We start from the raw sequence: 24,910 nt of genomic DNA, 5'->3' as shown, positions 1-24,910 counted from the left end.
GCGTTCTTCTCAGATCCCACCGTCAATGCTCCAAATATCTTGATCCAATGGCTGGGAGTCCATAATGTACGTACACCGGGGAAACACAGCAACATCTCTTACCCTAAGTTCGGCTTCGGACATTCGAACCTGGCTCCAAACCTGAGGTGCGGTACCGCACCTATCGGCGTTTTTATCGATGAAAATGTTTTTAAGTAAAAATTCTCTCTTTCTCGTCACGGTTTCGATCCCTTTTTATCTTCGGTCCCGGTCCGAAAATCCGAACTGTCTCACTCTTCTGCAAGACTTTAGAGAGAGAGAGAGAGTGTGTATGAGAGAGCTTTAGGACAGCCATTTGCGTCTTCGTCGTCGTTTCGGAGCTTAAGCACTGTGAATTTAAGCTTAACAAAGCCCCGGGTTTTTGATCAGCCACTGAAAAGGACCTTCTAGACAACGCCGTGACTCCGCGCAGCTGAAGAACCCTAATTCGCTTAGCTTAGATCACACTCCGAGCTCCGAGTGAATCTCCTCTACTTCCTCTGCCTTCCGGGTCTTTCAGTATTTTACTTACCAGCTTGCTTGTTGCTCAACTAGTGTGAAAAAGAGTAATTGACTTCATAATTTTATGCTTTTGGTTTGTGCTTTGAATTTTAGTTGAATTTGCATGGAAATGCTTGTGCATGGTTAATTTGTTCGTGTTATGCCAAGAATTTGGGCCACAGTGTCTCTTTCTGAGAAATAGAGTGGGTTCCTTTAGGGTTCTGAGGTAAAGGGTTTGGCTTTCAATTTTTACTAAGATTTTTCCATCTATGCCGGGGTTAAGTCTTTTAAGCCTAAAAGAAAGTTTTCGACAGAAATTTATTTTGCTATGATGTGTTATCTTGGCCTCAGAGAACTAGCATTTGCTAAAATTTTACTAATATTGCGTCTTGGCAATGTTAATGTTTTCGTTTGTCGCTTTAATTTATCTCCCTTTTATTTCCTTTTACGGCGGGTACCCTTTTTCACTTCATAATTTATCGTGAAATTATGGTAAGATTTGTGAGAAATTGACATTTTTATTTTGTTAGTGGTAACCGAGTCCGGAATGTAACAACTCAAGAACATAAATTTAATTGTATACATCCACAGTTCCACTTATTGACCAAGAATTTGTTGCTAAAGTGAACGAAATCCGGAGTCTTTCTATGGTTTTGTTTTGTTTTTTGGTTTTGTTTTGTTTTTTTTTTTTAAGATTAATTTGTTGATTGTATGACGTGGGATCGTGTCTGGACTTGCGTGGAAGTTTTGATTTTGTTGATGATACAATCCTCTGGCATTTGTAGATTGGCTTCCAAAATATGCTTCATTATAATGTCCTGAATGCAATGAAATAACGTTGGTTGAAGATTTGATTATACATCTCGTATAGTGGTATGACACTACTTTACACAAGCATTTTTTTTTAGCGTATGGTTTGTTACAGTGTGTCCCTCTTTTCATACTTTCAAATGATTTATCACAAACTTTTAAAATAATGATTTATTTATATTTTTTGTTAGGAGCAGTTCATAATATGCTATTCTTTCTTTCAGCTATTGTCTAGGATCATTTCTAGTTTCTGTCATTTACTAACTGCATCGTTATTGTGCAGGTTGGTGTTCTCCGAGAATATATTCAATTAGAATTGTCACTACAGGGTTAACACCTGGTACTGCTTTCAAATTAGGTCTGTTGTATTGACCCTTGTAATCATGGATATGAGATTGTTTGATCTGCGATTATGGGCAAAGCTACTTTCCAAAAAAAGAAGTAGCTGAGTAAATCTTGGTGGCTGGCCTTTTAATGCCTGGTAACGAAGTTGAAGATAGGATCCACAAGTTATATGTGCCAGATAACTCTTCCCAAGACCAGCAACAATCTCAAGTGGTGGAGGGTAGTTGGCCAGCACATAACTATAATCAGTGGGTTGAGAAGCGGAGGCAGATTGGGGCCGCTCTGAGTTTCAATCTGAAAAACTGCAATGTGCAACAATTAGGTATCAGTAATTTCCATTATTTATGATATACTTTATCTGTTTCATGGCTCTTCTTTACTGCCATGTTTTGTATATTGGTGTAAATGTTAGTGGTTTTGTTCCTCTCCACATTTCGAGTCAAAATTCATCTATGGTAATTCAAAACAGCCATTTCATGCTCATTAAAATAAGAATTGTATTTATTTTTATTTTTGCAGATTCTGTGAAAGAACATGGCAGTGAATCTTTGAGCTTTTCGTTCAACCAAAACTATACACAACTGATTCAAAGACCCGAGTTTTCCAGCATTTACTCTAGAAACCAACTGCTGAATTCAAATGGAGATATGCTTGGATGCCCAAAATTCCAAGCAATGCAAAGACAATCAGAGTGTTTGGGTGAAAATACAGTTTATGATCCACATACCATAACTTCAAGAGGCTCTTCTTTCTTTATACCACATAGAGAAAATGTGTCTGGGGATAGTCCCACCTTGACAACAAATTCTGAAAAATCGGAAATTACCGAAACTTCCTTTGACTTTGACTTCATTCAAGGGAAGCAGCAGCTTGCCAGGGGCCTGCAACTCAATACTCCACAAACTTACCTAATGCAGCAGTCTGGGTACAATGATATGCAGTTACTGCAGCAACAGCACATGTTGTTCAAGCAGCTACAAGAACTTCAGAGGCAGCAGCAACTTCAGCATCTGGGTGATGCTAGGCCACAGAATTCTTCAAACCAGATTTCTGCACTGACTAAACAAGCTACTGGTGCTCAGAGTTCACCTGTCATCAATGGAACGCCTGTTAATGATGCATCACATATGTATATGAACTGGATGCAGCGAGGTACATTTCCCTCTGTGCAAGGCGGATCCAATAGAGCCATATTTTCACAAGATCAAGGTCAGGCTTTGCGTTCCATGGGTCTGGCTTCTCAGCAGCTTGATGTATCCTTGTATGGTACTCCTGTTGCTAGTGCAAGAGGTAGTATGAGTCAATATTCCCATCTCCACGGGATGTCTCGTGATTCTTCAACTGTGTCAACTAAGGTTAGTGTTCAAGCGCAGAAGCCTATTACGCAGTCGTCAGCCTTCAGTAACCCCTTTGTAGGTGATCAGGTTACTGTTTCTTCAGAGCAGGTTTGCGTTCCCCAAGAAGGTTTCGCATCCAAACAAAGATCTCAGGGAAACAATATGTTCAGTCAGGTTCCTGTTCAGGGTTTGAATAGTGCTGTTATTTCAGAGAAGCCCCTGCTGGGGAATACTTTGCAAAAAAATGCAGCACCAATGCAATTTAATGCGAGGCAAGAGCAAGGTGGTTGGTCTGGAAACTTGCAGCAGAAAAATATGCAGCTTGGCCCTTCTCAGGGTTTGGTTCCCCTGGATCCAATGGAAGAGAAGATTTTGTACAATCTAGATGATAACATCTGGGATGCTTCTTTTGGCAGGTGCACTGACATGGGCGTAGGAGGCTTTGGGGCAGCATTGGAACATACAGATTATCCAAGTGCATTTCCTTCTATTCAAAGTGGAAGCTGGAGTGCTCTCATGCAGTCTGCTGTAGCAGAAGCTTCTAGTAGTGATACTGGGCCACAGGAGGAGTGGAGTGGCTTGACTTTTCAGAACACAGAACTGTCAACTGATAACCAGCCTTCAAATGTTATGGATAGTGAAAAGCAACAAACAAGTTGGCTTGATAACAATCTGCTGAATACCTCCTCCTTAAGTTCAAAACCTTTTCCTGTGTTTAAAGATTCTAGTGTGAGCTCTAGCTTCCCTGGCTTTCATCAACCAGGCATCCAATTCTCAATCGGGCAGAGAGACACATTGCACCTGGATGACTCTCATGAATCGATTCGGAAGTCTCCCAAGAACACTGGTGAGTGGATTGATTGTGGCCCTAAACAAAGGCCATCCAGGGAAGGAAGTCAACCAGCTCAACCACTCATGCATTTGGACAATGCATGGGCTGGTCAGATTTTTGAGCATCAAGATGGTGATTTCCATCAGCAGAGAATAGCCTCATGTAACAATGTTAGCCAATCATGTAGTGAGATAAAAGGTAGAAACATCATTTTCTGATCATCTCAATTTGGTATTACTATTTTTAGCTATCATAATAACATGAACTGACTGGATAATTGTTGGATAGGTGATGTCAATGAAGCTACATACAAGGGGAGGGGTTCGGATGATTATCTGTGGGAGGTCGATAGTAACTGTGGGGTAAGCTCTTTTTCTAGATCAGCTGGAGGATTGGAGCAAGTACACTCTGGCATTACTCTGCCCAACAAAGAAGATTCACAAATATTTAACTTTGCTGGTGTACCAAATTCAAGCCCTTCTAAAGCCTTTCAAGAAGCCAGTCAACAAGTGCAACATGATAATCAGCTTGATTATGTTAAGCATGTTGATACATCTAGGAACAAGGAAAATCAGAGTATTGGAAAAAACCAGCATCAGATGAGTAATGGTTCTCATGTTTTGCATAACTATCTTTTGGAAGCAGGTGGAACATATGAGATGCAGCAGAAATGCTACCTAAAAGACAACTCTTATTGCAACTATGGCTCGAAAGGATTGAGCGGGCAAGAGCAAGAATGTGTAGGGCAGCTCAAATTCATCAGTGATGTTTCTAGCAGTCCTGTGACCTTGGATAAGGTGAACATTAGATTTCTACATCCATTGATGATATTTTCTGTTGTGAATTTCTCCTTTCTTGATGGTGTAATTTGTCTCCTGTTACAGGTGCACTTACCTGATTTTGAGGGAAACTCAAAAGCCTCAGAGACAGCTTCTAGAGGTGGTCTTAATACATCTACTACCTTTCAGAGGTCAGTTCATCCTCATCATGAAAACATTAGGGCTCAAAGAAGGTAGTTGGTCATGAAATAACTATGATTTGGATATGGGGTTTGAATGTGATAATTGTTACGCCTGATGATTGTTATCTCACTATTTTGTCACGCAAACCTCTACTGATCTATTTCATTCTCTGCTTATGAATTGTACTGGTCTTCTTGTTCTCTACTCACTCTGTATTCCTGTAGGTTAGCAGAATTCCATCTTGATATATTGTTCATCTGAATTCAGTCACATTATGCCATGTTTTCCACTTATATCTGTATGTCTCATGGAGTCTTTTTCTGATTTAACCATGGCAGTGAAAATATGCTTGAGCTTCTTCATAAGGTTGACCAATCAAAAGAGAACAGCAGTATACCTCATTTTGGCTCTAGAGGTTGTGATTCATTGGCGTCTGAGACAGGAACCCCTGATGGATCCGATGCTCAATTATACCATCAGTCTGCTGCTTCTCAAGGTTTCACTTTGAAATTAGCTCCTCCATCTCAACGGCTGTTCAATATGAACCCTTTCATCTCGTCTCAAGATTTTCCAGAAGCAGCACGGAACCTAAGTTTCAGGCAAGCCAATTCTGAAATTGGAGATAAAAACCAGACCTGGTCAGCATCCCCATCTTTTCAGTCATCACCTTCATCACGTGAATCATCTCAAAGACTGCATTGGGATAACAAATTTAGTACTTCTGTACAGACAAGCATCCCCTCGTCTTTATATATGCCTGGAAACTCTATTGCATCTTCTGAATCCAGTCTTCCATATGTAAGAAATCAGTTTCAAACACAGGGCATGTTGAATGAACCTCTAGCATGTCCATCTCCACAGGCAACATTGCCTGGTACAGTTAGTAGATACCCACCATTTAACCTTGATTCCTCTCAAGATACTTCTCCACGTATTTTTGCCAACTCTCCAGGTCAACAATTTCATGTTTTGGAGGCTAAGCCCGTCTCTAATCCTCATGTAATGTCTGGTATGCATCAAATGGGTGCATTTTCAGTGAGACCACCCAATCTATGGACAAATGTCCCAGTTCAGCAACGTATTTCTGGTGTAGAACCTCATAAGGTTCTGTCTATGAATCTATCAACAAATAGCCTGGAAACTTCATTGGCACCATTGGGGCTCAATGATCTAAATTCCCAAAAAGTTGGATATGGAACATCAGAATTAAGCGCATCTCCTAGGAATTCACAAGGCTTTGAACATGGGGTAGATCAGCAAGAGAAAGAGAGGTCCCAGCTGCAAATATCATCTGAGATACTTGATGCTTCACAGACTGGTAGTTTGCCAAGGAATATCTCTCATTCGAATGCTTTTGCCTCTGGCTCATTGTTGTCTCATTCACACCTGCTGAACCTTGATAGAGTACAGCATGAGGACAATGCTCCTACTCCCTCTGAAAGAAATCTTGGAACCATTGGCCGTTCTTTGAAACCATCACATGTTTTCCATCCGAATTACTCCTTACTACCCCAAGTGCAGGCAATGAAGAATGCGGATACAGAGCCAATTAGGAGAGTTTCGGATGTTGAACACGTTACTGCTATGGATGGACCACAGTTAATATATGAAGATAATTCCAGGTCCAGAAACCAAGTGGATCCCGGACTGATGTCAGTGTCCCCGCTCAACTCAATGCTATCTGGGGATACCAAAATGCAAAGTTTCTTGACAGAAGCAAGAGAAGATTTTGGCATAAAAGCTTCACCACAGCCTACTCTCCTCGATAGACCTTCTCAAGGGATGGTCATGTTTAGTCAAAATGATCTTCTGAGTCAATCTACTGCCAGAAATGTGGCATCTAATCATGCAGGGAATCCCCAGGTTAATCTACGCACGGCACCCTCCTGGTTTAAACAGTACGAGGCTTTCAGAAATGGGCAAATGCCCCCAACTAATGAGGCAGGGCATGCAAAGAATGCTGCAGGACAGTTCTCTCTCAGGAAGCCTCCCCATAATTTGAATGTATTCTCTTCTGAGGAACGAGTAGATGCTGCTGATGCCAGCCAGAGTGGCAGACTTTGGCCAAGCTCAGCAGCCACCTTAGTAGTTAGTGAACCCTGTTCTGCTCCATATTCACTGCCTTCAGATGACATCGAACAATGTATGGCAGTTGCGAGACCAAAGAAACGCAAAACTGCAACATCTAATCTTCTACCATGGTGGAAAGAAGTAACACAAGGCTCTCAGAGGGTTCAAAATATCAGGTTTTTGCATTGTAGCCCTTTTTTAAAATTATTGTAGCTTTGTTTCCTTTTTTGCTCAATTTTATTCCTTTGGAAGATGGAACGAAAGAAAGAAATGTGTTAGAAAATTCTTAATTTTTTTTTATTTTTTATTTTAATTTTTTATTTTAATTTTAATTTTTTTTTTACTTATCAAAAAATATTCTTTTCAATAAATCTATCAACTTGGACTGAGGGGAGCGTTACAGTTAACACTTCTTCATATTGATGGTCAATACAAGATAGAATTTGTTAATAACAGAAAAACGAGATAGTATTTATAATTTTCTCTCTCTTCCTATTCATTTTATTTTATTTTTTTATTCTTCACATCACACTGCTTCCTTCTCTGTTCTTTTTGTAAATGTTTACCCGTGCATGTTCTTTGCAGTGTTTCAGAACATGAATGGGCGCAAGCCACAAATCGACTGATTGAGAAGGTTTGGTCCTCTAGGACACAGTTCATATATCAAAATTTTATCATCTTTAAGTATTGTCATAATCTAGGTATCAACAGGAGTTGTAATATTGTCATTTCTAATGGCAGGTGGAGGATCAGGCTGAATTGATTGAAGATCGGCAATCGATGCTTCGACCAAAGAAAAGGCTTATCTTGACAACACAGATTATGCAGCAATTGCTATGCCCCGCACCTACATCCATTCTCTCTGCAAAGGGTGACTCTCAATATGATGTTCTGGGTTACTTTGTTGCTAAATTATCACTAGGAGATGCATGCAGCCTGACCTCTTTCGTGAGTAATGGTTTGTTGCACATACCGCTGATTAACAATACCTTGTAAGTATAGCCCTTCTGGATCTTTTATGCTTCTTTTCCAAAATGTAAAGTTTGTTATGAAAAAGAGTGAAAAGATAAGATTGGGGGCAGTGTATTGGTATTGTGCAAACTAAAGGAAAAAAAGAAAGGTATCATAGACACTCTAAAATTGGACTACAAAGTTAAACTTTACTTTCTTTAACTTGTAAGAGGGATTGTGACAATTGTCGATGCATGGATTTGTTATGCATAGAGTATTATTTGGGTACGGAAAGAGTTTCATCACGAGTCTCTGGAAAGATAACTTTCATCTGTAAACGTGTGCAGGATTTCAGAGAAGCAGCCCAAAGTGATTGAAGGTGTTGATGACCAGTTCCTTTCAAAAGTTGTAGAGGACTTCAGCAATAGAGCAAAGAAGCTGGAAAATGACTTAGTTAGGTATGAAACACATTTTGCAATTAATGAACTCATATGACATTTTCAGCATCAACGGAATTGCAAATCTTTATCTAGAGGATGTGCTAAACCTGGTCACAAGCTTATAAACTATCACAGCCATATACACATGCCAGAACAGCACCTTTCTCAATCCCATGGCGTTTATTTACTGCTTATTAAATCAAAGTGATAATGCCTCATTTCAGGACAATTTGAAAACAGAAGAAAAAATGAGATTAAAAAAATAAAAAACTATGGCTCCTACATTTTTTTCCTTCTCATTAACACAGGTAGAAAGAAAAAGAAAGATATATTTAGCCAAACAATTACATCGCATTTTAATTAATCTTATGTGATGGTGCAGATTGGACAAGGTAGCATCACTTTTAGACATAAGTGTGGACTGCCAGGAGTTGGAAAGGTTTTCCGTCATTAACCGCTTTGCTAAATTCCACATCCGACAAGCAGATTCCTCTGGAACCTCATCTTCGTCCAGTGCTGTTGCCCCTGCACCAAAACCCTTTCCCCAGAGATACGTGGTTGCACATCCAATACCTAGGAATCTACCAGAGGGGGTACAATGTCTTTCACTGTAATTATCAGTTGAATGATACCCTTCCCAGTTGAACCTTCTTTTCATCTATGCTAGACATTCCATGTCCTGTTCATATTCCACCGATGATCTCTTTCTTCAAAATCCATGATGGCACCATGAAAGAAGAGGATTTATTGATGGAATGCAAAGCAAGTCAACCTCGTAACAAAGGCTGCTTGTTCAATCTTGAACTGAGGTTGATTGTTGTCATTTTTGAGAAAGTACATATTATTTCTTGTATATTTTGATGAATTTCCAAGAACAATAGGTAGTGCCCTAACTAATCTTTTCCTATAGCAAGAGAATAGTTGTTCTGGATGTTCCTCTAGTTGTTACATATATGCATAATTTGTAGGTATATATGTTAGCTATGGTTTTGTAGTTTTTCTTTCTCTACTGTCTTCCACTGTTCAGGTTGGCTCTGCATTGAGCTGGGAGAGAGGAGAATCGTTATCTTGAAGGGCAAGCAATTAGATAGTCAAATAAAATATTTAGGAAGGTGCACCTGGCTGTGATTATATAATCAATTTTTCTTATCAGGTGCCAAGGAGATCCCAAAGCTTCTTTGACCTTTGCATTTCATTAATGATTTATTCTGCTTGGTCCCATGTCCATGTTGTTTTTCCTTGCGTTTTGTTGGGGGAACAAAAGATCTCTGAAAAGCTTGCAGAAGCTTCTTTGACAAAACTTTACAAGAATATTTGTTTTCTTTGAAAAGTACACAGTTTCAGAAATTGATTCTGTGTCCCACCTCAAATGTTACAAAAAAGCATTTATATGTGGAGTAAAGGACAAGGAATGGCTTTTATTCTACCACCAAAAGCTTGTATTTTATGTTGGTTGGAAGGATTCTTGGATCTTTGTACTTGATTGTCTTATCATTACCTCATAAAATTGACTGAAAGCAGCAGAGACACGTCAGATAAGTTGGGATCCTCTTAATAACCTACACTTTTTTCATTTTTTTTTTGTCCACCCTCTATGTCTGTATCGGTATCTGATCCACTCATGATAGGAAAGTGATGTGAGATACGAAAAGCTGGAAAAAAAACCTAAGCAGCAATAGCAGGGGGAAAAAAAAATCAATTTTCTTTTAAATACTTGTGGGGTTAGTTTATCCATACGAGGAAAATTCTATTGGTGGACAATGGGGGCTGTCCAAAGAAGATCTTGCTGACAAACATTGGTGGGTTTTGTTTTCAAAAGAACACTGACTTTGTCATCAACTTCATCATTCCATCCCTACCCCCACGTGGCTTGCACTTTTGCTAGTTTGATGTGGGACCCGAACCACCTCAGTCAGACCAAGGACAGTCCTGGCTACGTTGGATTTTGGTTTATCTCACTTTGGACTTTTATGTTTATGATCATTCTTCCGTGGTCCTGTACACCGGCAATATTAGTTGCTACTACTTGCCCCAAAATAAATACATGTATCTGCATCCTCAGCCTAAAATGGAACTCGAAATCAATCGAAATATCAGATCAAGCAGAGTTGTTATCCTTTTTAACTCGGTTTGCATTCCCAATGCTCTACTAATTCTCACTGATATAGGAATAATTTGATGAGTTAAAATTAAACTCAGAAATGCAAGAGGTTTGTCTTCCACAAGGATAGTAGCATTAGATCTCTTTTATAGTTTATGATAGAACAATATATCCAGTTTTCTCGTTCTGTCCCTAAACTATATTGCAATTTGCAAACCTACTAGTGCCAACAAGTTTGGATATCATAAGGGCATCCCCATAGCACCCTAACCATATTTAACATACCCTTGAAGTCCTTTTGATCTATGCCTCGTTCGTTTTCACATATAAGATGAGATGAGATAAAAATTGAAAATTGAATAAAATATTGTTAAAATATTTTTTAATATTATTATTATTTTGGGATTTAAAAATTTTGAAATATTTTTTTATTTTGTACGAGAATTTAGGAAATTTATAATAATTAGATAAGATATATTGTGAAAACAAACGAGGAGTTTCCAATGCCGCAAGTTTATGCATATGTCACTCATATATTCAAAAAAACCTTTGTTTATAAAAGTGATATGCTTAGGGAATACCTTACAGAATAAGGAACAATTGATAAACTTTTTTTTTGTAAATTTATGCTTAAAAATAGTCCAAGAGCCAATTACACACTACCTATTCCATTCCATGCTTCTTCTTATTTATTATTATTTTCTGAAAAATAATTGTTCAAATTTAGAGGCAAAGAGAAAAGCTTGAAATTACTAATCAAAACAAAAGGGGGGAAAAAAACCCTTCTCATGTCTTTTAACAAATCAGGGTTTAAAAATTGAAATCATTACAGTAAATTCCTTTTTTTTTTTTTTTTTTTTTTTTTTTTTTTTTTTTTTTTTTTTTTTTTTTAAATCTACACTCTTATTCTTATTAAAACATTCCAAAAGTCTAACAAATCTTGGGCAGGTTTTATATAGAAATCATCGCTTCTCATTACACTTTTGGATGACCAACGAATTTCCACCTGAATCTTGTTTGAAAATTACAAATGATGCTAGTATAAGACTGTTTTGGTTTATCTCAGGCCACTTAAAAAAGATCACTGTTGTATCAGTTTGAGTGTTCACATGTGAGTGACTTATAAAACACAAATTTTAGCAGCTTCTTTGGTCCAAAAACAAAAACCTGCCCAATTTTCATCCAGATCATGACATGGAAATTGTAATGGTTCAAAGTAGCAGGTTGAAAGTGAAGGTATGTAGCTGTGGAAGGAAGGAAGTGATTGCTGGATTTGTGTGCAGAAGGAATGGGAAGGGAAATTGACAGTTTAGTTAGTTGATGTTGTGTAATTCGGTGTCGTATGTGTTACATTGTTTGTTGTTGTTTTGGATTCAGTCCTATTTGGGATGCAAGTGTATAAGTAGAATGTTGTCGTTTAGTTTAGTAAATAAGTGAAGTGTTGTATAAAAACGATGCCGTATGAAGTAATAAGAAACTTCAAAGACAGAAGGGAAGGAGGAGGAAAACAACGAGAATTATTCAGTCATATTCACTCACTCTCTCTGTCTAGCTCTCTCTTTTCTCTCTCTATTTCTTGGAGATTGACTATCTCTAATACAGTCATTGGTAAGGGCCCATTACAGAAATTCAATTCCCCTTGCCATAAGATACAAACTTGTAATAAATGTTGCTAAGAAGTACGGACGGGGTAGGCGTAGCCTCTCTGCATCCCCTTCCTCTCTTCCCCTACTTCATCCAAAAAGAAAACTATTTTACAAGTTGTTGTGACATGACATAGTACATCTAATTGCAAATCTCCCTTTATGGTAAAGTTAGTCTTTAACATATTACATCACACACACGTCAATTTGTAAATTTTCTCTTTATAATTCTCTATGCAAAGGCATCACTTTTATAATGTGCTTGACTATATAACTGGCTCTCAGCCTAAAGAATTATGTTTTATATATTTATTTAGTAAGTATTAATCTTGAAAATGTATATTAAAAAAAGAAATACCTGTCAGGATGATGATAGGTTTGACAATAGGATGAAGATTTATAAACTTATAATGTTTCAAAGAAAGAAAAATAATCACCCGGCAACTCAGACCAACAACTTAACCACGAGTCTGTGATGAGTGCAATGGCGCCTGAGAAGGATAACTGCATGGGTTCAGAGGCTAATTTTGTTTTTGTAGGGTAGAGTTGTGATTGCAACATTAACAGTAGGTATTTTCACACAATATACAGTTAGCTTTAGTGATGTGTGATACAATTGACACAATACCATACAACCCCAATTACATACTAGAGTATAGGATAAAACAGCAGGCCTTTTCTTCAGCAGGGACCAGTTCCAGCTAGGTCTGATTTCGACCTCTTAGTGGCAATCACCTCGAGCAAAGTCTGCAATCAACTTTGCGACATACCTGGGTTTCTGGACGTGAGGGAGATGCCCACAATCAGGTACTTTCCGTAAAATTGCATCCTGAAGTTCACAGTGCAGCCTCTGCATCATATTTACACCAGCAACTAGTAAAAACTGTTGACAGTATTAAGAGTGTAATAAAGATTCAATCCTATTTCTAATAGCTTATGACCTTAACTTCAACCAAGTTCTAGGGTGCAAGGATAAAAACTATAAAGGAAGAAAGCATTTTATCGTTTATTTCAAGGTGGCAAGCTTCTTATTATTGCAGTGGCTGCTGCAGAGTTACCAACCCAAGTGCAAATACCCAACTGTGGAAATCATATAGCTACATGACAAAGACTTGGAACATGATTTATTTCTGTCTTGAGTTTGAAAGTACTGACCCCTCAAAGTGAAGGGAGTTTTAAGGAGAATATTCAGACTCATCGCATTAGGCAAGAAACCCATATTGTCTTCACATCTTAGAAACAGTCCAAGTATCTAAAGTTAATATAACAGTAACGGCTGACAAGCAAGGGGTATTATGATCAAAAGACCTTGTAATTTTTTGCTTTTAATTTATAGGAAGACAGAGGGATGGCCTTGATCTAGAAATTCTATTTCGTGGTATTGGTCATTATAAAAAAAAGGATCTCATATGTAAGGTGCTAAAAGCCAAAAAACTAACCACTGCTTGCTTGTAGCCAATTATCTGATCACGCTCACCACAAATGATAAGTGCTTTCTGCTTTACCTGTAAAACATAATTTTGGACAAGATTTTACCATTTTAGTGCAACTGGGGACTTCTTTAGTTGCTGAAGTTCGATCACCTTAAGTTTGTTAGAAGGTCTAGTTCTGATTTCATAAATAGCTTATTGTCCCTACACAATTTACCTTCTATTTGGTTCTCAAAAGTAGTTGAGCATATGAAAACTTAAAAATGCCTTCGAACACATATAATGAAATCAATTCCTTTCTCAACTTTGTCCCCAAGTATATTCAACTGATAAAATTAAACAGAAACTAATGAAACCTGTTTACTAGTCCTCAGGATACTGCACACTACTTGCATATGCATATTTATTAAGTTGGGACTACTATACCTGTTTTATTTGGGATATAACATTGTATCCCCCGCTGAATATAAAATTAATGGTTGCATCTTTCCACCAAGGAAGTAGACAGTGTAAGCGGCCAACCTAGTTTGCAATAAGAGAGCAGCACCATCATTAGATCAAAGGTATATCACCTAGCCCAAGAGATTTCAACAGTAATTAGTTCCCCATTTTTATAGCACCTGACCAACCAAAGATAAAAAGATCTCATCAACGAAATATATTATAACCTTACATTGGTCCAATCTAAGCTTGTGGCTAATGAAATTCCATTGAAGGCAAGTATATTTGCATAAAGGCGTAGTGGGATGCTTTTCAATAAAGAAACCTGATCCACACAAAAGTAAGGAAAGTTATGGGGGGAAAAGCTCATTGATACCATTAAAGGTCAGTATTTAATCTCCTTCCATGCCGTGCCTAGTCTTGACACAACAAAAGTGGTATGTTTATGGTATCTTCAATCTAAAAGCTAACAAGAAAGCAACGTTGTAGAAGCAATTAAATCGTTAACAGAGAGCTTGATAGTTATATTTATGTTCGTTTCTTTAAACCTATCAAAGTAAGGGCTGAGAACAAGCAGAAGATCGAACCTATGAAGAAATTGAAACTCTGTTATAATTTTCAAGCTCTTTGTTGTTTGTCTGACCATGTATTTTGAGGCGTAGGAAAAGATTCGCATATTATGTGCACATAATAACACTTCAAATACAATTTTTGTCTTCCGTATCTAAATAACCATTGTGAAAAGTCAATATGGAGCACTGCCCTTCACAAAGTGATAAATTATTTTAAAACTCACCAAACCCTGTGCTACTATTGTAGGTAGCTTAGCTAGGTCTCCTGTACCTTCTCCATACACACTTGCATTAATCAAAACCAGTTTTTCAACCTGTAAATAGGAGAGATAATATGTCATAAGTACAGCCCTTTTTGGCCAAGTAGCTTCCTATAAGGTGAGAGCAAAAGTACTAATAAGAGTAACAATAAAGGACGGAGCACGCGAGAAACAATTTTAGAAGACCAGATATTCTAGGTTATATATTGATAATAGGGAACGTTTGATGGGAGGGTTTAGGGACTTTTCCTCTCATACATTGTTACTTTGGGCTTCGGCTATTATATTGAATGGGATTAGTTTTAATGACTTTTATGCTGTTTTTCACAGCACATAGCTTGTAATTAGGTTCATCTCTTGTATACTTCTTGTATACTTGGGCCTTGCCTAATTATGTGGATTACTGAATTCTTCTTACTTATAAAAATCATATATATTGACTCCATGTCAGCTATACGTCTGTTATTATTCTTAGCTTATTCATTTGACTGCAAAAAGTACATTAGAAGGTATTCAGTCGGTCAAAACTAATCGCATAGAGTATAATGAAATTAAATAGCTGTAAGTTTGTCAGCCTTTTGACACCTCCCTAATTAGCAACTTGTTAACAAGCTAAAACAGTACTGGAGCCACTAAATGCAGACCCAAATTTCATGTTTGTCTATTGGAAGCAAATCGGCTTTAAACTCACAATCTGAACAGCAAAGCTGATCCAAATTACCTTGTTCTTCTACAGTAGGAGTGTATCTTTCCATCCCAAACTTTTCAGACTTTACCACTATTGATTACTGCAGCCTTTATGCAGTGACTCAGTAGTTAGATGTAAAAGCCCCCATGTAAGGGCCAATAAATCATGTCACAAATCAGAGGGAAAAATCTTTCTACTTACTGAATATAAATTATTCCTTATCATTTTGTTTACTTGCTTCTCCAGCATTAGTTTTTTTTTTTTTTTTGCTCAACCATAACTTTACATTTTCCCAACCTCTATGGAAGTTTGAAATGCTGCCTGAAGTATCATTATTGGATGGGTATAAAATGACAGTAAGTAACAACAAAAGAAGATCACAAAATCAAAATATATTGGCCTGAAATGATAAATAACTGATTACAGAGTTGAATGCAAAAATATGGAATACGCAGTGTTTCAAACATCCGCGGTATATGTGACTTGATAATGCTTCTAAGACCCTATCCTTTCGCCTTTTTTTCCTTTCTTATAAAAACATATGTGACTTGATAATGACTAATGAGCTCGTTTGGAGGGAGAAACTTACAGCTTCTGGATAATTGACGGCAAAGTCAACTGCAACAGCGGCACCAAGGCTTGGTCCAACTAATATCATTGGCCTTTTGATGTAGGACTTCCAAAGCTAGACCATGAAAACAGATAAACTAAGAGCAAGTACTGAAATGCTGTTGCAATTACCTCTCTCAGTGATGTAAGTCAATTCTTCGAAGAACTAATTCATTGAACATAGATAACTTTTTTTTTTTTGATAAGTGATTGAACATAGATAACTTCATTTCGGAACCATCAGAAATCATTTTCAAGTGGGAATGCAAACGAATTACTTTGTAGCCAAGAGCATAGATAAACAGGACATGCAGAATGCAGATAAGGGATTTGCTCCTGATCAGCAGAGCCAAGCGATTGAAACTGTTGAAACTAGGTTTTATTTCTGTGGACTTGGAGGCATTTTTAACTCTGTTGAATGAACTCTTGTCCTTTATTCACATTGCTTTTTATATTGTGTGCCTAAATTATCACATGAATGACATAAATTTTTAGGAAAAGTTGTGCTGTAAAATTAGTCGGTAAACAATCACATTAAATGCATTATTGGTGGTTATAAACCATGAGACCCACTGATGAAATCTATTTAAGCCCTGTAAATGTGATTGGCATTGTTTGTAACAGGATCACTTTATAACTCTAAATGGACAAGGAAGGTATGGAGTTGATGTGTGTGCATCCCTTCTTGGGACTTCTATGAATTGGTTGAAACTAGACTAGACTCGGTTATGGGCTACTATATTTTTTCTTACCCTGTTACCACTCAGAAAGAAGAACCTATTGAGGAACAACGAAATCTAGGATTTTAGGAGTCACGACAATCCAGCAATACCTGATAGAGGTGGTGACGCTTGGATGCCGCGTTGCATGGTGGAAGCCTTTCTAATACAGGTAAGCATGATAAAATAAAGATTATTAGATAATCTGCTGTAACTTGAATAGAAAACTAACAATAGAAAAGACATGTAAATGGACCTAAATCAGAGAAGCCCCATCCAAGAACATCGATGGCCCAAACCTCCAGACCAGCCTCTTCAAGCAAGGGGTATGTGCACCTCCATTCTAAACAAGAACTAAACAGTACAACATAATAAACCAGGTTCAGCAGATGATATGTTTTTTTCGTAAGTAGCAGCAGATGATATGTTATAGCCTGGACAAACTTGGATGTAATTTCAAACCTGTCAAAGCAATGTAGGAGAACCATTGGATTGGTCTCCCTTTGAATAATCGGTTTCACGCAGCTACTCATTATGCAACTTTCAGAGATTCCAATCTGCAATTATAACAGGAATGCCACCCAAGAACCATAATATTGTTAGGAATGATAAGAAAAAAAGAGTTAAATAAAAGGTGGAATCAATCATACATGATACAAAGTTTACATGGTTCGACAACGTGTCTACACCTATGGAGTTGCAAATAAATTTATTTCCAATGATAAGTAAATATAGTGCAGCGGCTGTACAAGAGAATAATACAATGTATATGTTGGGTCGGATCAAGACCCAAAAATGATCAAACAAACTTTCTAGGGAGCTTCACCTCCAGACCCATCGGCCCAAGCCTCTGCTCTATGTTTAGGTGTGTTTGGGTGTTGAAAATACCTCAACACTTCTTAACATACTAGACTACATTCATTACTTTATTATTATTTTTCACGTATTTTTTACTACTATTTATTACTTTTTACTACTATTTAATATTCTATTATTACTTTTTTTTTTTATAAGTAAAAAGTTTATTGATCCACGTAAATAAGCAAAGCTTGAGTACACAGGTAGAATACATAGAAGTGCCTAGATACCACACTACATGCTACTGATAGTAGTGTACAAAACATCGAGACTTGTTCCATTCCATGCAATAGAAAAAGCCCAAAGCAACAAAGTGTGAAAGAAAAAATCCCTAAATCTATCCGGAGAGCGTTCCTTATCTTCAAAACATCAGCCATTTCTTTCGGTCCATATGCACTACATTAAACATAGGGGTACCATCTTCCATACCGCAGCGATATGACGATTGCCCCTAATCCCTCGCCAACAAGGCAGAAGATCTCTCACTCTTTTAGGCATGACCCATGCGATACCGAGTCTCAAGAAGATCGCATCCCACAATACCTTGATTGCTTCGCAATGAAGAAGAAGGTGATCTGCTAATTCGCCGTTACGTTTACACATATAACACCAATCCATTATGCAGAGTCCACGCTTTCTTAGATTGTCAATTGTTAAGATTTTGCCATGAGAAGCCACCCAATCAAAGAAAGCAACTTTAAGGGAAACCTTACTCCTCCAGATACTCTTCCAAGGGAAGTCAACAAGGGAGTAGGTCGACAAAACTTTGTGATAAGAACGAACTGAAAATTTCTTGTTCCCTATGCCAATCCAGAATAATCTGTCCTCCCTTCCTCCACTTAGCTTCAACGCATATAACGCATGAAAAAAATCAGTGATGTCTCCCATCTCCCAATCCTATGCAGCTCTAGGAATCGAACTCACCAAGTAATGGAATTAGTATTATTACACATATTATCAGCCACTGAGGACCCTTGATCCAATGCAATCCTATAAAGAGAGGCGAAAGTGTTTTTCAAGGCCACGTCCCCGCACCAAATATCATGCCAAAATTTGATCTGTGTGCCCCTTCCCATCTCGAACCTGCAATTGTCAAGAAAGTCATCTCAGCCCTTCCGGATAAGTTTCCATACTCCCACACCGTAAGCCCCACTGACTTCATTAGTGCACCAACCTCCCCAGACACTCCCATATTTTGCCTCCAAAATGTTTCTCCAAAGAGCATCTATTATTACTTTTCACCTATTTTTTCATTACTATTCACAACAAACATCTCTCAACACCTGCTTGTTCATTTTTACAAAATATTTCATCTCCTCTCATCTTACTTAATGATTACAACTTTTTCAAATTTTCATACAAAATAAAATAAATAATTCAACTTTTTTCATATTTCAATATAAAAATAATATTAAAATAATATATTTTAATAATATTTTATTTAACTTTCAACTTTAATCTTATCTCATCTCTGAAAATAAACAAAATCCACCGACAAAATATAAAAGATCTTTGTCGGTCGGAGCTTTACTACACATAAGCTCACACACCACATACCACATATTTATTTATTTTTTTTTTTTCCAAATTTTTTTAAGTTTATTCTTTTTAAACTAATTAAATTTTTTCACTCATTATCTATATACCAATCATTTGATAAAAGAAAAAAATTAATAAAAATTAAAAAAATATGATTTGTAGTGTGTAGACTTATGTTTAAAATTTTTCTCATCGCTCGAGCCATCAAAATGGACTACCACAAACATATATAACCAAAGGGCTTTGCTAGATACAGTCGGCTGTACGGAATGAATAAAAAAAAATTATAAAAAAATTATTTTATATTCAGGGAGACTTACATGAATAAAAAAAAGTTATAAAAATAATTTTTTTTTTCATGTAGGTCCCGTATTAATTCACTTTTTTCTCCACGACTGCACGCCGACTGCATTTCCCGACTGCAAAAAATATTTCTCATAACGAAACTCTACTCATAGGGGCCCAACAGTGCACAGGTAAACACACCGTGAATCCAGAAACATCACAAGTAGGTATAACACGAAAGGAATTTCACCGTCGTGTCAGGCTCAGCCAAACTTAATCCAACCTGGTTCAATTTTTCTGATTTCGGTTCTTTGTAGCTGATATCCTTTCAGCAGCTAAAATGCCACCCGTAAAAGTAATGGATCAAACCCGACACATGTTTGCATAAATAAAAATTTCTTAAGACTTTTTAGAACATTTTTTTGAGGAAGGATTTATGTTTGCGAAAGTGATGACCCAATAAAAAATATATTTATAAAGAACGAGTTTTTGTGATTTTTTTTTGAAGTGTTGAGGAGAACTGTAAATAGTAGTAAAAAATAGATAAAAAGTAATAATAAAATAATAAAATGTAAGAAATAATAGTAAAAATAAATAAAAAATAATAATAAAATAATAAATAATAGTGAGAAGTGTTGAAAATATATGAAATTTTCTTGATACCCAAACGTAGCCTATCGATCTTAGAGGACAAAAGCACTCCGCAATTCTTTTGTAAAAAAATGATTTTTATTATTAAAAATTAACTAATACTATATGCCATCATTGGATGTGTAACCCTCGCATTCCTTTAAAAAATATAATAATAAGGTGAATCATTAAAAATTTAATTTTTTCATGTCATCTCATATTGAAAACGTCCATGGCTAATCTGGGTTCGACTGATCAGCAATAAACACGTTTATGAACATATATGTGGCAATGGTTTTTACGAGAATAGAAAAAAAGGTCCATTTGAAATTGTAATAAAGGGGGAAAAATGTAAATAACCATGATATTTAATTATTTATTTCCTAGGTGGTTTTTTTAGAAGGGACGATGATGCTTAAGTACCATCTTTCTTAAGGATTCTCGCACTGAAATCGTAGGAAAATCTCCAGAGCATATTTTGAAAATGGGTTTGCCTTGGCCTAATCATGAGTTTTGGAGAAGAGAGTAGTAACATTCAACAGGGGAAATTAGCCAAGGATACCTGTACAGGAAGCCTCTCTATTCTCTGAGCCAAAGTTCTGGCAAAAGGGTCTTTGATTTTCTCAACCTCCTTAGGAAGAAACGATGGAAACCCAGCACCAGTCCCACCACCACCTCCACCAGTTTTACAAGCCAAAACCCTGCTGAGACTCTCACATTTTTCTGCCATGGTGGCCACCCGCGTTTGTGCAGGTATTGGTGGAGAACCCCACATCATAGTCACGATGCCTTTGGAACCCGAAAGAGAAAAAAGAAGAAAAATATATATCAAAGGCAAAAAAGATCCAGCAACTTTCTTTGAAATGAGGAGAGAGAGCCAGAAAAGAGACAAGAGGTAAAAGTTTCTTTAATGGCAAAGTATCAGGCAGGCAAAATGACGACGCGGTGTTAGCAGTTAGCACATGTGGAGGCTAGTCGAGTTTTGGAGTCGGGACAGTTGCTGCGAGATGGCAGCATCCAAAAGGGGTGAGTCGTTGCATTACAATTTAGTGAAAGGAATTTCTCTACGTACAAATATAGTTGTGTATTAATTTATATATTAATATTAATTTATTTATATTTAAAATTTAAATTAATATTATTTTTAATAAAATTTATTTTTTAATTAATTACATTATATTGATGTACAGATTAATACACAATTTTACTTATAATTATATTTTTTTTTATAGAAATGATATTTGTAACAATAGCTTTAGCGAGTAACAATAGCTTTAGCGAGTGTCGTCTCTTTTAAAATTAAATTAATATAAAATTTTTTTTTAAATCTTGAACTCTACTTTTTTTTAAATGATTACACTAATTATAAGTAATATTATTATATAGAGAAACGCTTTGGACTAGTATTTTCTATAATTATCTTTTATCGGAATCAAATGGGAACGTGACACGTAAGGGGTTAATAAAAAATTCAAGTGTCTGCGCTACAGGAGATCCCCCTCCCCCTCACACTCTCTGCTTTCGTCCCTCTCCTTCATGAAATTTTTAATCCGAAATCACCTCTCTCTCTCTCCCTTCAACTTCTGGGCTTTACCCGTAATCTTTAATTTGTATCAAATCTCACTCATCCATTCTTTCTGTAAAACAAAACAGCATGCCATTGCAAATACTCCAAATCCTTACACACAAAAAGAATTGCTTTTTCCAACCCAACAAAGCCATTCTTTGATCCTTTCTCATTTATGTCTTCTTTATTGCATGCCTTCACCGACTTGATTAATTTATTGATATAAACTCATTAATTCTTTCTAGAATCAAACGCTCACCCAGAAAGTAAAAATTTAAATCCAACCAAACATTCAGTTCATGACGTCTGGTCATAATCATGCTGTTAAGCCCTCCTTGTTTGCGAAACATAAATGGCACCCGAAGCCAAGAGATCATTCATGGGGATTAGAAAATATAAAATCCTAATAGTCAGGAAAAGAAAAGATGAAAATCAAAATATAAAATATGAAAATCTTACAATTGACTTAATGAAACTACCACTCTTAAATTTTAAGTTGAATGTTAGTCCCATGTGACCACCTGACGTGAAACTACTAAGTACAAAAAGTCCTCAATGGAGAGAGAGAGAGAGAGAGAGAGAGAGAGGAGGTCCTCGACGGAGAGAGAGTTAAGGAGAGGTGATTTCGTATTAGAAATTTTGTACAAGAAAGGGACGGAAGGGGAGAGAGGGAAGGAGAGAGAGAGAGCAGTGAGAGGGGGGTCGGAAGGGGGGTTATGCACTGCAGCGCGGAGACTTGGGATTTTTTATCAACCTTTACGTGACACGTTCTGATTTGTCCCCTATAAAAAACATATATAAGAGACTCCGGTTACAAGTTATTCTATATTCTATAACTTAATTAAGTAACGCATGACGTACGGATTTTTTGGAACATTTCAGTCCAAGGATTCTGCAACGATAGACAAAGTCTGAAATGGCCACGCGGATCCTGACACAGCCATAAAGAAATATTACAGATGATTTATATATATATTTATTTTATATTTTTAATTTTTTTTTAAAAAGTTAGAATATTATTTTAAAATATTTCTTTAATTATTAAGTAAAAACAGAACAAAGAATCGGTGGCTTTTTCTTTTGAAAAAATATAATTGTAAGTATAATTGTATATTAATCTGTGTATTAATGTGATGTAATTAGTCAAAAAATAAATTTTATTAAAAATAATATTAATTTAAATTTTAAGTATAAATGAATCAGTATTAATATACAAATTAGTACACGACTTTACTTGTATATAGAAAAACTCTTTTCTTTTTTAGAGGACTAGCATTATCCTTTAGTACAATTGCAAGGTTGTCTACTTCCACAAATGTATTTATTAAAAGATGCTGGCAATTGGCATGTACATTAGGAAGGCATTTATAATTGTGAACTCATTACACGATCTTTTTAAAAAGGATATGATTTATTATTAAAAATTGATTTTTTTTATGTAAATATTTTATTTATTTAATTTTTAAAAAAATTACTTAATAATTGCACATTATATGATTATAAATAGTATTTCTCTTTTGTTAAATATTTTTTTACAAAAATACAAACTTATTAAAATAACACTTTAAAAAAAAAACCACTTGATTTTAACTATTAAGTCAAAAAAATAAAATAAAAAAACATAATTCGATAGAATTTTTTTATGGAAAACATTAAAATTGGTTTGTCCTATGTTTGGATAGGGATTTTTTTTTTACTTAATACTTAAAATTTTTTTAAAAAAATATAAAAATAAATTAAAATAAAAAAATAAACTAAAAAGAATTTGTCGGCTAGCACGACTATTTGTGAATTTTGATTCACTCAGTACCTTCATGTGAAATGATATAATGACAACTATATTATAATTGAGTATTAAATAATTATTTTGAATTAAAGTGAAAAATAATAATTTTTTAATATAAAATCATAGCTAAATAATAAAATAGTCGGTAAAGTATAATTTTCCTTTTGATAGTACAAGAGTCGGTGATGTATCGTTGTCGTTTTCATTTTCCTTCATCAATACATTGTCCTTAGATGGAAACAAAGTCGGATTGGTCGCCTCGCGAAAACACGTTTCTGCCATAATAAATGTAATGACGTGTGATAGAACATCTTCCGTAATAAATGTCGTTGTATAGTGGTCATACTAAATTCATATATGATAATTGTTGATAGTGGCCACCGATTCTCATTTTTTTTATTTATTATTTTTTACTCAATTGTTAAGTTAATTTTTTTAATGAATTTATAATTTTTATTTATTTTTTAAAAATTTAAATAGATTTAAAAAATTTTAAAAAAAAGATAAAAATTCAGTTGCCTATTCGGTGGGGGTTTAAGTGGGAGTAACAGCTCCCTATTATAAAAAAGGTTCAAAATTATTCCTACTCACTAAAACTCTATATTTTTACACTAATCTTAATTTTTATTTTTAATCTGTCAGATAAGGAGACTTGAGTTGATTTATGAATAATAATATTTTGTGAATCTTATTAAAGTGTATTTAAATGTATGAAATAGGTTGAAATATATATATATATATATATTTAAATATACAAATGATAACTTGCATAATTTAAAATATTTTATCACTTCTTAACTTTAAATTTTAGTCGGCTTTATTGATATTATTTAAATTTTATCTCATATTTGAAATAAAATGAAGATCCAGATTTTAAAAGTCTATCATCTAAAGATTCTTAGATTTAAGTGAAAATTTATTTAAATGTAAGAATTGATCGCTAGTACTATTTGGAAATAAATATTAAGTTAAATTTTTGAATATGGTAATAGATAGGAATGGACTTAAATTTATTCTAAATTCAAAAAGGACAAGCGGGCCTTTATTTGAAGGGTAATGATTGCCGATAACCTATTTACAACTTATAAACAATTTTAAATATAATAATATTTTTTTATTATATTTAAAGACATCAAATCATAAAAATAGTCCAAATAAAATTTAAAATAATATTATTTTATTATATAGTAATATATAAATTGTTAATCAAATGTAAGCTTATCATTTTCCTTATTTGAATTGAATTGTATGTGGTTGGTGATTTGACTTTGCTTAAGCTTTTATTTGGACGGTGGGTTACTGAGAGAAAAGGGTTTTGCTACATACAGTCGGCAAATACAATTAGCGTGCAGTCGGTTATACGAAATGAATAAAAAAAAATTATAAATTTTTTTTTTATATTCAGGAAGACCTACATGAATAAAAAAAATTATAAAAATATATATTTTTTTTCAAATAGATCTCGTATTAATTCACTTTTTTATAGCCGATTGCACGCCAATTATATCTACTAACT

The 24,910-nt window shown here is 35.5% G+C and overlaps 2 protein-coding genes across 7 annotated transcripts; one reads left to right on the top strand and one right to left on the bottom strand.

Moving 5' to 3' along the window:
• The first annotated feature begins 198 nt into the window (after positions 1–198).
• LOC122303074 lies at positions 199–9,246 on the top strand. 3 transcript variants are annotated; one of them, XM_043114617.1, is made up of 11 exons: positions 199–584; positions 1,305–1,392; positions 1,613–1,996; positions 2,194–4,041; positions 4,132–4,640; positions 4,728–4,855; positions 5,144–7,051; positions 7,461–7,509; positions 7,617–7,867; positions 8,174–8,284; positions 8,649–9,246. In XM_043114617.1, the coding sequence occupies exons 3-11, from the start codon at positions 1,804–1,806 to the stop codon at positions 8,878–8,880; spliced, it is 5,229 nt and encodes a 1,742-aa protein (XP_042970551.1). In that variant the 5' UTR covers positions 199–584; positions 1,305–1,392; positions 1,613–1,803; the 3' UTR covers positions 8,881–9,246. The 3 variants fall into 3 exon arrangements, with proteins under 3 accessions (XP_042970551.1, XP_042970552.1, XP_042970550.1); XM_043114618.1 differs by lacking the exon at positions 1,305–1,392 and having other exon boundaries at positions 4,728–4,813; XM_043114616.1 differs by lacking the exon at positions 1,305–1,392.
• A 3,137-nt stretch (positions 9,247–12,383) lies between these two features.
• On the bottom strand, positions 12,384–21,088 carry LOC122303073 (uncharacterized hydrolase YugF). Of its 4 annotated transcripts, XM_043114612.1 has the most exons (10): positions 20,604–21,082; positions 17,192–17,286; positions 16,986–17,083; positions 16,843–16,892; positions 15,991–16,086; positions 14,678–14,767; positions 14,114–14,206; positions 13,867–13,962; positions 13,450–13,515; positions 12,384–12,860 (listed from the first exon to the last, which is right to left on the bottom strand). In XM_043114612.1, the coding sequence occupies exons 1-10, from the start codon at positions 20,817–20,819 to the stop codon at positions 12,732–12,734; spliced, it is 1,029 nt and encodes a 342-aa protein (XP_042970546.1). In that variant the 5' UTR covers positions 20,820–21,082; the 3' UTR covers positions 12,384–12,731. The 4 variants fall into 4 exon arrangements, with proteins under 4 accessions (XP_042970546.1, XP_042970548.1, XP_042970547.1 ...); XM_043114614.1 differs by lacking the exon at positions 14,114–14,206 and having other exon boundaries at positions 20,604–21,085; XM_043114613.1 differs by lacking the exon at positions 13,450–13,515 and having other exon boundaries at positions 20,604–21,084.
• Between the last annotated feature and the right edge of the window lie 3,822 nt (positions 21,089–24,910).

Source organism: Carya illinoinensis, chromosome 3, assembly GCF_018687715.1.
Source record: "Carya illinoinensis cultivar Pawnee chromosome 3, C.illinoinensisPawnee_v1, whole genome shotgun sequence".
NCBI classification, from domain to species: Eukaryota; Viridiplantae; Streptophyta; class Magnoliopsida; order Fagales; family Juglandaceae; genus Carya; species Carya illinoinensis.
This window is presented reverse-complemented; position numbering and strand designations above follow the sequence as displayed.

Coding starts and splice junctions, on each gene's coding strand:
- LOC122303073 (XM_043114612.1), bottom strand. CDS start 20,819: ATGATGTGGGGTTCTCCACCAATACCTGCACAAACGCGGGTGGCCACC. Junction 16,893..16,985: donor ATGGGGCTTCTCTGATTTAG/GTCCATTTACAT, acceptor TACCTGTATTAG/AAAGGCTTCCACCATGCAAC. Junction 13,516..13,866: donor TTATATCCCAAATAAAACAG/GTATAGTAGTCC, acceptor TATGTTTTACAG/GTAAAGCAGAAAGCACTTAT.
- LOC122303074 (XM_043114616.1), top strand. CDS start 1,804: ATGCCTGGTAACGAAGTTGAAGATAGGATCCACAAGTTATATGTGCCA. Junction 4,641..4,727: donor GTCCTGTGACCTTGGATAAG/GTGAACATTAGA, acceptor CTCCTGTTACAG/GTGCACTTACCTGATTTTGA. Junction 4,856..5,143: donor AACATTAGGGCTCAAAGAAG/GTAGTTGGTCAT, acceptor TAACCATGGCAG/TGAAAATATGCTTGAGCTTC.